We start from the raw sequence: 11482 nt of genomic DNA, 5'->3' as shown, positions 1-11482 counted from the left end.
GAACAGGAATAGGATCATATAAGCGATACTCTCCGGAAGGATTGCATTTGGTTAACAAAGGTAGTGATATGCACAACTTTTGCGCTTCAAAATTGCTGTTTCAACAAATTGATTATTATGAAATGTGCATAAGCAAGTTCTTTATGGATTGAACGAATGTTTTAATTCATTTTAATGATTTGGCTCATGTTATACTCGATCGGTTTACATTAAATGGCATCCCAAAAAGAAACGGTCATTGCTAAGTGGACTGAGCCATTGACGCAATTATTGGTAAGCTTGATGGTAGATGAGGTTAAGAAAGGGAATCGAACTACCTCTACCTTCAACAAAGCGGGGTGGACTAACATTCAACGCAAGTTCAATAAGCAAACAGGGTGCCAATATTCTATGTACAAGTTCAAGAACAGGGCATTCAAACCGAAAAAGCTGTATGGCGCTTTCAAGAAGCTCCTTAACCAAACCGGATTTGGATGGGATAATATAAACAACGGGGTTATTGTGGATGATGAAACTCTGTGGGAGATTCATGTGAAGGTATAGCCCGACTTTTGGGATTTTTGTTCTAGCTTCATATGTAAGTTTATTGAAACTTGTTGATGCATGTCCTGTTGAAAATGGTGCGGGAACATACCGAATGGGCTACATTCAGAAAGGAAGGGTTTCCTTTGTATTCCCAGCTTTGTGTGGTGATTGGAGATACATATGCTACTTGAGCGTTTGCATTAAGAAATGTGCGGGATCGGATGTCATCAGAGGACGGTGATAGAGATGAATTTGTTGGTAGTGTCCCATTAGGTACACCGGAGGAAGTAAGGGTGCAAGAATCTTTATCAGAAGACGGGTTACATAATGAACACTAAACCGGGCAAGGGTCGGATGATGAACCAAGGGCTACCCCGGTTCACGAGAATCACAAGTTGAATAGGACTCCAAATTTGAAGAGGAGGAGAAAGAGCACTTCATACGAATTTGACCGCGCATACAAAGCCATTTCGGAATCTCTCCAATTTAGAATGGTTCAATCATCACATACATCTGTCACCTCACAAACCCCACAGCCTGTAGGCCCCTACTCCATGGGAGCCTTCATTGCCATCCCGAAAAGCATGCTTGACATGGAACCGACACTTTATGCCAAAGCTCTGAATCATGGTTCCATGAATGCTGCTTGGAGAGAGGGTTTCATCTTGACGAAACCTGAATGGCGACGTTATGTGCTTGATTCTATTTAAGTAGATGTTGGCATATGTTATGGATTTCTACGTGGATTTATAAGATTAAAAGACCTATGTATTTGAGACATTCTAGCTTAGCTTTTTTTTACGCAACTATGGTTATTTTGTCGCTGGTTTCCTCGTTGATATTGAATTGCATAGTCATGTGTTAAGTATTATTTAGATTTCTTTACTTGTCAATAGATAAAGTTTTTCATTTCTTTCTTTCTTTTCACCTTGCAATATCGTGTGGTGTCGTCTGTTGATGCCTTTCGTTTTATAGGAAATATGGAGGGAGTTATCGCGATAGCTTCGGTTGGAGAAAATGAACCAAGTTGGGAAGACTTTGGTGATGACTATTATCATATACTTATGGCATGGTTGTGTCTTGGTAAGCTACACAAAGATATGCGCACGAGAGAACCTATTAGGGATAGTGCTTTCTCGGGAGCGCAATGGATAAGGGAAATTATTCATGGACATTCTGATAGAGTATGCGAAGCATTTAGAATGGAGAGACATGTTTTTCTTAACCTATGTGGATTGTTCACTGCAAGAGGTTGGTTGGGTGACAGTCGATATCTTAAAGTAGATGAACAGGTTGGGATTTTCTTATATCTACTATGTCATGGCGGTTCCAATAGAGACTTGACCGAGAGATTCCAATGTTCTAGACAGACTATTAGTTGGTACTTTAATTTAGTTCTAAAAGCGGTTCGAAAACTTGCAAAGGAGATTATTGCACCACCTCTCTTTGATGTTGTTCCACTGGAGATTCTTATGGATCCTAAGCATAAGCCTTACTTTAAGGTATGCTTCTTTATTCTTGCTTTGCACCATTAGCGTGAAATTTGTTTATAATGTTGGTTAACATTGGACTGTGATAATTGTGACAGGGGTGTGTGGGTGCCATTGATGGCACTCATATTGGTGCGAGAGTACCTGCTGCGCTGCAAAACCGTTTTAGAGGTAGGAAGGGAACTACCACCCAAAACATATTATGCGTGTGTTCGTTTGATATGAAGTTTGCATTTGTCTATGCTGGTTGGGAAGGATTTGCCAACGATTGACGGATACTCGCGTCGGCACTCGAGGATCCCACACTACAATTTCCCGACCCCCCTCGGGTAATTGTTTGCTTTAAAATGATTAATTGTCCTTGTGAATTTGCTGTGATCGTGTATCATGATTAAGACCTTGAATGCTTTATTATAGGCAAATACTATGTGGTGGATTCTGGGTATGCATCAACTCCAAGATTTTTAACACATTTTAAAGGTGATCGGTATCATATAAATGACTTTAGAAGAAATGCAAGACCAATAACGGCAAGAGAACTTTTCAACTATAGACATTCTTCGCTTAGGATTGTCATTGAGAGATCCTTCGGGGCTTTAAAGAATCGTTTTTGGGTTTTAAGATGCATGCCACCATTTTCACTTAGGAAGCAAGCACATATTGTTATAGCATATTGTGCTATTCATAATTACATTGTGACCAAGACAGGAGGGATATAAACTTTTTCGAATATGGAGATCCTAAGTATGTGTATGAACTTGTGCATGATGAGGTTCCAAAAGATATTATATCAACCGAGAAGGGAGCCGAGATGAGCATTCTTAGGAAAAGTATTGCCAATAAAATGGAAATAGACCATGGTATGGATGAGATTCCATGATTTTGGGTTGCTAACGTTCGTATTATAACTTTTGCTAATGTGATGTTATATAAGCCGATTGTATATGGCTTTTTTGAGCTTGGCTGGTGAAAATCCTACGGTGAATATGTAACACTTGCCCCTCAAAGCTGGTTTTCCTCCGAATTCCTTCAATGCATAGCTGTTTGGGGATTCCGAGACTTATTTTTGTGGCTCAAGATGTCAATCGAAGTAGTCGAAAATGGGCTGGAATCCACATTGCGGTATTCTTGGCCTGCAACTTTCATCTATTGGTTTGAAGCTGCATTTTTTCTTGACAAGTCAAGAAAGAAATCTTGGGCAAGCTAGGTATGTCTGCTTCACCAAGTAGTATAAATCAGTCTGCAGTTGTTGTTACCATATAATGTAATAAGTTGTTTCTTTATTGTATCTTAATCTATTTTTTTATGCTCAAATGTGTAGAGATGCTTGCTGCCTGTATGGGTTGAACGTATGCAGCTTATTGCTGAAATAGGATTAGGATGACATGATTGCTGCAAAGTATTAGTTAATTTATCTATCATCTAAATTCAAATCTTCTCATTATTTTCCTATTTGCTTTGCATTTTGTTCCTTAAAATACAATATAACATCAACTTTGTATGTTAATCGATAAGCTTTAGGAGCATATCTTGTATTAAGGACTGCAGAGGGATAAGTGCAGCCATTTACAATTCAGATTCTTTGTATAAATCTTTCCCCTATCTTTCTCATGCTGCAATATTCACTTTTTGGTTCGATGCTGACAGTGGGAGGACTAATAGCAGCTTTAGTAAATGGAACTCTAACAGATTTGATCGGTCAAAAGCGTGTAAGTATTCCATGAGCTATTGACTTTGTAAAATATCACAATTCATTGGACCAAATTGCAATTACTGTATCTTGTGATGCAAACAATGTGGCTTTCTCAAATACTTTCCACAGCTGGATGGCTTTCTATAGTATTTGCTAAGGTTCCTCCCCTTTCTCTTGCATCTCCAAATCCGCCTTATAGGTGGCCAACACATGTGTAACCTAACTCGACTTATAGCAAATGGAACGGGAAATGCTTTAAAGAGAATTTACTAGTAACTTCCTAAGTTCGGTGTGGTCAAGGAAGATATTGATTTTTGTATTTGTTGTTCGGTTACATGATTGTGTTCTCAAATGCTATACAAGTATGTTTAAGTTGGCTAGTGACAAGAAAAAAGTTTTTAGATGTGTTTGAACAAAGATATGCTGTTGGTTGACTGCTGCTGCTGACCCCCCCTCGGAAGTTGCCTCTTCGCCTTGTACTTTGTGGTCTTCTTGTCATGTCTAGCTTTGTTTCTTTTTGGGTTATGCTGGGATGTGCTACTGGTGCTTTTGGTAGCTGTCCTATGTTTTTGTCTCTAGTCTTTCCTGACTGGTTGTTCTATAAACCCCTGAAACTTTTAGGTTTTCACATAGATGGACACTCAAAGCTGACCCGCTAAAGCTGGCTTCTTCTATTCCCATACTGTCATAGGCATTCCCCTTTATGGTCTCTTAGCGCCTGCTTTAACACTGTTAGTCTGCTGTTGGCTGCTGTTGTTACGTCCATGTTACGTGGTCTGTGGCTGTTTCTTCACTTTGTACCTGCTGTTTTGGAGTCCCCTTTCGCTTCCGCTACTTCTAGGAGTTTTGGGGCTCCCTTGAAGCTCGGTTCTGGTTTTTTGATGCAAGCACTATTCTGTTGAACCTACCACTATCTGTCTTGGTCTTTTTTCCTTTGTTTACTTCTGGTTTTTCTTTCGTTTCCCCAGTTGTGTCTGCTGGTGGCTTTACTCTTCTGTACATTTTGTTTTAGCCTTCTATTGGGCCTGTTGTTTTTCCTTTCTTGTGGTCTTTGGTTGTATCCAGGTTCGGGTTTTTTGCTGCACTTTTGGTTCTCTCACGCCGCAGTTTTATGTTGAGGCTTCTACCGACCTTTCTGTCGCTGCTCCTGTTGTGCCTAAGCTGTTTAATACTGGGATTGTCATTTTGCATGCAGGTTAGCTCTACTATCACTAAATCAACCACTAGTACCCTTGGGGTTCTTGATGACTACAACTTGCTTTTTGTTCTGTCATTTTGTTACCCCTTGTCTACAGGATCTGCACCATGGCAAGGATGTCACTCCAATTTTGGTTTACCTAGCCGTATTGATAATAATTGCTCCAGAGCTTAGTGAATCCTAGTGTATAACCATGTGGTGACTTTTGCTGAAGTTGCTAAATGCAATCAGGCATATTCTGTATCTCTCTCATTCGGCATGGCCTAGCATGTATTCACCTTTACACATGTAAATTTTTTTGCTGTACTCTTACAAGGGAAGTTGGTTTTTGAATGAGAGATGGTACTACCCTGTGTGCATATGTTGAAGTTGAAAAGCACCTCAAAAGAGGTCAATTGCCTCCAAATGCATTCTGTTGGCATTCCATGTTTTCATGTGCCATCTTTCTCAGACTGTCGATGAAGATATATAAAGTTAGGATCCGAAGCTAAAACCATCAATGTGCTACATTTGTAGCTGGCGTTCACCGGATCAACACAAATCGGTAGGACTGTACTCAATCTGGCTGCAAAAAGCAATCTAAAACCAGTGACATTAGAACTTGGAGGAAAATCCCCTTTCATCATTTGCAAGGACGCTGATATTGATAAGGCTGTGGAGGTGGCACATTTTGCCCTCTTCTTCAACCAGGTTCGTGATGTGATTGCTTGTGTTCTTGAAATGTATTCACATAAGTTGGCTGTCTTTCTATGGTATAATGTTCCATGCAACTTCTGCCTGTAGGGTCAATGCTGTAATGCTGGTTCTCGCACTTTTGTGCATGAGAGCGTGTACGATGAATTTGTGGAGAAAGCAAAGGCACGGGCTATGAAACGCGTTGTTGGAGATCCTTTCAAGCCAGGTGTGGAGCAGGGTCCTCATGTGGTTTTTCTTCTTACAGCTCCCTTTAGTTTTTGTTCTCCGTTTTGCGATGGATTGACAGCACATCCACCGTGCTTTCGATATTACGCAGTTACTCAGAACTTGTTTCAGTAAGTATGAAATGATTAGAACACTCTCAGATTGATACCAAGCAATTCGAGAAGATTCGCACATACATCAAGTCTGGTATTGAAAGTGGAGCCACTCTTGAATGTGGAGGTGAAAGACATGGCTCCAGAGGATTTTTCATTCAACCCACAGTTTTTTCAAATGTGCAGGTAATATTGCTGTTGCTACTTGAATAGAATAGTCAAGCATGAATGTCACTCTCTTTGCGGGAAAAATTGTGTCTTACTGTCAGTCAAACAATCTAAGATTCTGTCTCATCTTTCTGAAATCAAGATGACATGCTGATAGCAAAGGATGAGATCTTTGGCCTAGTTCAGACTATCTTGAAATCCAAGTATGTTCTACCACAAACTTACTTCATCGCACATTTATAATTTTTGAGGCTCGGAGGCTACTTTTCCTTGCTAAAAAGGGATCTTGATGAGGTGATCAGAAGGGCGAATAAATCTCATTATGGACTCGCCGTTGGAGTTTTCACTTAGAATATCGACACCGCCAATACTTTAGCCCGTGCGTTGCAGGCTGGTTTAGTGTGGATTAACTGCTACCATATTTTTGATGCTGCAATTCCTTTCGGAGGTTACAAGATGAGTGGAATTGGGAGAGAAAAGGGAGTATACGGTCTCAGTAACTACTTGCAAGTTAAGGCTATCGTAAGTCCCTTGAAGAGCCCGGCATGGTTATGAATGAAAGTGTTCTAACAAAACTCAGGTGTAAGCCTCAGAGAGAGAGAGAGAGAGAGAGAGAGAACTTCTTGTGCGCTTTCCTTAACCATTGACAGAGCACGGAAGTAGACAAAAATCTTGATGTGGCTTTTTGTGCTTGTTTTATGGAGGAAATCTCTTTAATGGGGGTATTGCCGAATCAACTAATTGCTCATGTTGGTACACCACATCGTGATTTTTCCATTGCCGTCTCATTCGATCGATTCACCTAGACAATTTTGTCTGTTACTTGGGACAATGTAGCTGGACTAAGCCAAATTTCTTGCCATTTCCCTAATTGAATCATCAGCTTGCGGTTCAGCCCCCCTGTATGGGGATAACATGTTACATGACTGGTAGTATATGGCTGATGAGTACAGAAAATCCCCAAAATATGCGACAATTCCCTCGGGCATTCATGAGAAATTAACCTTTTTGACTAGATACGGTCGTGACAGAGTGAAGCACTGGAGGAGCAGAAATCTAATGAGCAAGAAAATAAGCATTGTATAAAAGATGGAAAGTTTGTCAAACACTACTTTTTATAGATCAAAGAAAAATGAAGGTAGGTATGATTCTTGCAGACACTAGTTTCAGGGACTGCGGCTCTTGATAAAAAGGTTTGGTAACATGTACTCTGATCATAAAAATCTATACAAGGATGTATATGTGTCAGTCAAATGGATGAAGGGTGTTCCTTACTGGAATTAGTTAACAAAAACACTATCTGTTAATCCTTCAAGAAACCGTCGAAACATGCAAGGACTTCTCCTTCACTCTGTTGAACTAGAAGGCCATTCGGGGGTCAGCTCAGGAGAAGAAGCTTTTGCTTTGATTGATATTTCTAGGGCTTCCTCCAACTTTACGACAACTTGCTCCATGGATGGCCTTTGTTGCTTCAGGCCAGTGCATGAGAGTGCCAGCTGAAGTGTAATATTAAATGCCTCTGCAGAGTATTCGCCCTCGAACCTGGGGTCCGCGAAGTCTGCGATGCTACCGCCTCTTACAAGGGCTTTTGCCTGGAGAGCAAAAGCATCAAACAATTACTTATCAGGGAACTTGCCAAGCTAAACTCATCAAACGAAGGCAAAAAGGCAGTGACTCGCCATTTTATCCAATGGCATCAGTTTTTTCTGGTTCAAGTTGATAACTTTCTCCCCCGAGAGGATTTGCAGCAGCACTACCCCGAAGCTGTAAACATCAGCGGATGAGTTCACCTGGCGGTTGTTCTGGTACTCGGGATCGAGGTAGCCAAAGGTCCCCCTCACCTCTGAGCTGACATAAGCTTTGCCTAAATCGATGATCTTAGATAGTCCGAAATCTGAAAGTTTGGCTTTCAAATTCGGTCCCAGGAGAATGTTCGTCGGCTGCAAGAGAGATTATTGAGGTCTGGTGATTGAAGTTGCCCTGAATTTTATTGTTGGATCACTTATGAATTTAAACAAACCTGTACTGCTAGACTCCTAGCTCTAGGATTTCAGTTTCTAAGATTTCCATTTAGGCCTATAGGCCTAGACGACTAGCAGGATGTGACTTAGAAGCTCATAAGAAGAGAAATGGGATGTCCATAAGAAGAAAAAACAGTTAGGTGTATCTCTGATTGTGCCAGATGATTCGATACTACATCCCCTTTTATTTTATTTTATAATTTTTTTTCTTTCCGTCGATGAGCCTAGCCGAAAGAACCCAAACGCGACACCCTCAGCATGTACCTGACATGCATGAATTCAACTGTACAACGCAGCTACTTCCCATGCCCGGGCCGAGACTTCCGAACCAATTTGCCACCCAACTCACTGATGTCGACACGCACTGCAAGGCTAGTAAATGTTTTAGAGAAATAACTTGCCTCGATTCTTCGCGCTCAAAAGAGGCCACAAGATCGCCACGAATCGTTGCTGTACCACCACAACCACGAGCTCGTCCATCCTTCCACACGGTCGAATGAGAGATGAGCGATTGAGAGCACGAGCGACACCGATGAGATAGAACTTGCGGTTCCTGGGTGTCGCAAAGAGAGTGGCGATGGGTGGTAAAACAATCTTCACAAGAGGAATTGAGGTCAAAATGGAGCTGTCCTTGGGAATTCGGGCGAGATGTGATGGAAGTGAGGGTGGGATGGAGATTTGGGGAGAGTTGTTCGCACGCCTTGGGCTGCAGCTGAAAACGAAAATGAGGAATGAGGGGAAAAAATGAGAAGGAGAAGGGGCAGTGTAGGAGGTGGAGATGGTAGTGGCGTGGGTAAATTTGCCACATGGTGATGAGGTGTCGGCCAGATACGAAGGGGTGGGCTGACCAAGGGGTTTCGCACTTTAACCGCAAACCATATTTGCGTCGGGACCGAGTTCATACATAAATATTGCGCCCAACTAATTTCTTATTTTCAAAATCCCACCGCGTGAAAATAATAATAATCCAAATCTAATATCAACTAATTTGCTTGTGAAAAGTTAGGCCGTCACACAAGGGCTTTGGTGGTGAGCATCCAACGGCTGACAAGAGTGGCCATGAAGGGAGCAGCGAGGGTCGTCGAGCATTCAATGGCCGTCGACGGTGGTCTTCCGTCCTAAAGGAGGGACGATCTTTGGTGGCTTTAGCACGCGAGACATTAAAGAAAACCCGTTTGGTCGTTCCCACAGCATCGATTTGTTTTTCCGGACATGGCGACTCACTAATGGCGGTGGAATCGGAAAGCTTTCGAGGGAAAGACATCGTCCCCGAAATGGACTCATTCTCTCGTACGGGGCCAAAAGAGGACGATGAAGAGAAACCAAACTAGTTTTCTCAATTTGCCTGGTCTGTTTTTGGGAGGAGCAGGGGCATCGTGTTTTTCATTTTGCCCAGAAATGAAAGATGAGAACAAAAAAAAAATTGTTCTAATAACATCTTTGAAGTAGAAATTTCCACCCATTATCAAACGAATTTCTATTTCAGAAGCTGAAATTTCGAGACATTATCAAACGAATTTCTATTTCAAAAGCTGAAATTTCGAGACATTCAGAAGCTGAAATTTCGAGTCGGTTATCAAACGCATTTCTCAACTAGAAATCAACTTCAGAAGTAGAAATTGAAAAATCAACTTCTGCTCAAAAGTAAAAGCAGAAAAATCAACTTCTTCCTAGAAGCCATTCTCCGTTGGAGAAGTGTTTTCATGCGCACCCTAGGATTCCGGTAACTTTGTGCCAAATTGTGTGGTGGGGAAAAACTGGGCCTGATTAATATGAATTTAAGCCTTATGTTGAAGCCTTTTTTGTTTTTTTTACTCCCACAAAACAGGCCTCCTGCTAGCCACGCTAATAATTGTTGGCGTAGATTACGAGCCTTCAAGATGCGACTTGTAGCCACCTAATTTTTCCCTTTAGGTTTGACTTAAGTTGACCGAAAACATTGTTTTCGGTCAAAGTTCAATAAGATAATAGGATTGGGCCGTGCTCAATAGCATCGAATGACCTCTTTGTGAACTGGAAAGCAGCTCTTGCCTTCCTCTCTCCTCCCTCCTTGGAGCTTGTCCATTCGTCGGGTGATCCCTTGCTCTCACGTTCGAGTGTTTGCTCGTCGTTTAGGCCGGTGAGGGAGATTTCTGCTCATTGCAGTCACCTCCGAGGTTCTTCGCACTTGGATAGTATTGGGACCCTTGTGCTTGGGCCTTTGATCAGATAAGCTGCGCGCTTTCCCAATTTGACCAAATTAGATGATATGTTCTAAAAATGTTATATCTTTTAACTGCGACGATCACATCATGGAGTGTCGAGAATTTTGTGATATGACTGAATTTTATTAACTGCATCTTCAAAAACAAAGTCGTAATCTTTTCGACACGTGCGGGTATCGCGTGATCGTGGTACTCGAGAGCATGAAGAGCCTCGGGACCTCGTATTACACAACCGACATGGGGATGAGGAGCTTCCTCACCCACTTCCTCCTCAGGCGGTCTCGACCATCACAAAGATTAATGGCCAGCCGGCTTGGATCACGAACAACTTAAACGAGTCTCGCTTGGAATTTGGTGGCTGTCCTTTGCTTTGGCAATCTGGTGATTATCGGAAGGAGCTGGCCATGGCGAAGACTGTCAACGCGACTTCTTGAGACAAGAATAGAGGTGTCAATATGGGTCATTAACCCACTTTTTTAACTCACTTTTATACACTTGGTTCATATATGGATTCACTAAATTTAAAAAATAGATCAAATAGGGGTCTAAGATTATAAAACTCATTCAAATATGGGTTTTTATGGGTTTTTGCTCAACTCATTAGCTACAGGTTTCGAAGCCCCGCCGCCGCCGCTTGCCCGCCGCCACCCACCACCTCCGCCCACCCGCTCACTATCACTGCAGCCAGCCCACGACCGCCACCGTCAGCCCGCGCTGCTTGCGCACTACTGCCTCAGCCCATTGTCCTCCCTCGTCGCCAGCCCGCTAGGTCGCCACTTGCCACCGCCCATCATCATCATCGGATCCAAAGCAAAATCAACCATTTCTTTAAGCGCACAGAAAAGCAAGCTCTCTCCATTCATAGCGCCACTCCCTCATCTCGTCCGCGGTGGGTTCGTTTCTCTCGTTTGGTTTTCCTTGTTTTGTGGGCGAGAGGGAGGAAGAATGGGGGTCACGACCACGACATTGGACTACGATGAGCCTGTTCACTGCACTTTTGGGGTTTTTTTCCAATTTAATTTTTTTTAAATATTTACGAAATTATTTTTTTAAAAAAATTATTTACCAATTTGGGCCTCGCTCGGCAGCCCAATCGCCGAGCAGGCCCTGTTGGGCCCGGTTTGGGCTGCTCGGCGGGTGGATCGCCGAGCGACCCACATGCTTCGGCAT

General features: G+C 42.3%; 3 protein-coding genes across 3 annotated transcripts; 2 read left to right on the top strand and 1 right to left on the bottom strand.

Moving 5' to 3' along the window:
• Positions 1 to 213: 213 nt before the first annotated feature.
• LOC115743588 lies at positions 214 to 2287 on the top strand. The gene is made up of 3 exons (XM_048282614.1): positions 214 to 537; positions 1422 to 2027; positions 2114 to 2287. The coding sequence occupies exons 1-3, from the start codon at positions 214 to 216 to the stop codon at positions 2285 to 2287; spliced, it is 1104 nt and encodes a 367-aa protein (XP_048138571.1).
• Positions 2288 to 5245: 2958 nt separating this feature from the next.
• On the top strand, positions 5246 to 6132 carry LOC115743590 (aldehyde dehydrogenase family 2 member B4, mitochondrial-like). The gene is made up of 4 exons (XM_030678431.2): positions 5246 to 5296; positions 5423 to 5596; positions 5690 to 5827; positions 5968 to 6132. Exons 1-4 carry the CDS (start codon positions 5246 to 5248, stop codon positions 6130 to 6132), a joined length of 528 nt encoding a protein of 175 aa, XP_030534291.2.
• Positions 6133 to 7433: 1301 nt separating this feature from the next.
• On the bottom strand, positions 7434 to 8588 carry LOC115743591 (nodulation receptor kinase-like). Its single transcript, XM_048282613.1, has 3 exons — positions 8510 to 8588; positions 7767 to 7951; positions 7434 to 7679 (listed from the first exon to the last, which is right to left on the bottom strand). Exons 1-3 carry the CDS (start codon positions 8586 to 8588, stop codon positions 7434 to 7436), a joined length of 510 nt encoding a protein of 169 aa, XP_048138570.1.
• Positions 8589 to 11482: the final 2894 nt, after the last annotated feature.

Source organism: Rhodamnia argentea, chromosome 7 (genome assembly GCF_020921035.1).
Source record: "Rhodamnia argentea isolate NSW1041297 chromosome 7, ASM2092103v1, whole genome shotgun sequence".
Lineage (NCBI taxonomy): Eukaryota > Viridiplantae > Streptophyta > Magnoliopsida > Myrtales > Myrtaceae > Rhodamnia > Rhodamnia argentea.
This window is presented reverse-complemented; position numbering and strand designations above follow the sequence as displayed.

Coding starts and splice junctions, on each gene's coding strand:
- LOC115743588 (XM_048282614.1), top strand. CDS start 214: ATGGCATCCCAAAAAGAAACGGTCATTGCTAAGTGGACTGAGCCATTG. Junction 538..1,421: donor TGTGGGAGATTCATGTGAAG/GTATAGCCCGAC, acceptor ACTTGTCAATAG/ATAAAGTTTTTCATTTCTTT. Junction 2,028..2,113: donor AGCATAAGCCTTACTTTAAG/GTATGCTTCTTT, acceptor TAATTGTGACAG/GGGTGTGTGGGTGCCATTGA.
- LOC115743590 (XM_030678431.2), top strand. CDS start 5,246: ATGGTACTACCCTGTGTGCATATGTTGAAGTTGAAAAGCACCTCAAAA. Junction 5,597..5,689: donor TTGCCCTCTTCTTCAACCAG/GTTCGTGATGTG, acceptor TTCTGCCTGTAG/GGTCAATGCTGTAATGCTGG. Junction 5,828..5,967: donor GTGTGGAGCAGGGTCCTCAT/GTGGTTTTTCTT, acceptor GAACACTCTCAG/ATTGATACCAAGCAATTCGA.
- LOC115743591 (XM_048282613.1), bottom strand. CDS start 8,588: ATGGACGAGCTCGTGGTTGTGGTGGTACAGCAACGATTCGTGGCGATC. Junction 7,952..8,509: donor TTTGAGCGCGAAGAATCGAG/GCAAGTTATTTC, acceptor TCATCGATTTAG/GCAAAGCTTATGTCAGCTCA. Junction 7,680..7,766: donor TGATGCCATTGGATAAAATG/GCGAGTCACTGC, acceptor TTTGCTCTCCAG/GCAAAAGCCCTTGTAAGAGG.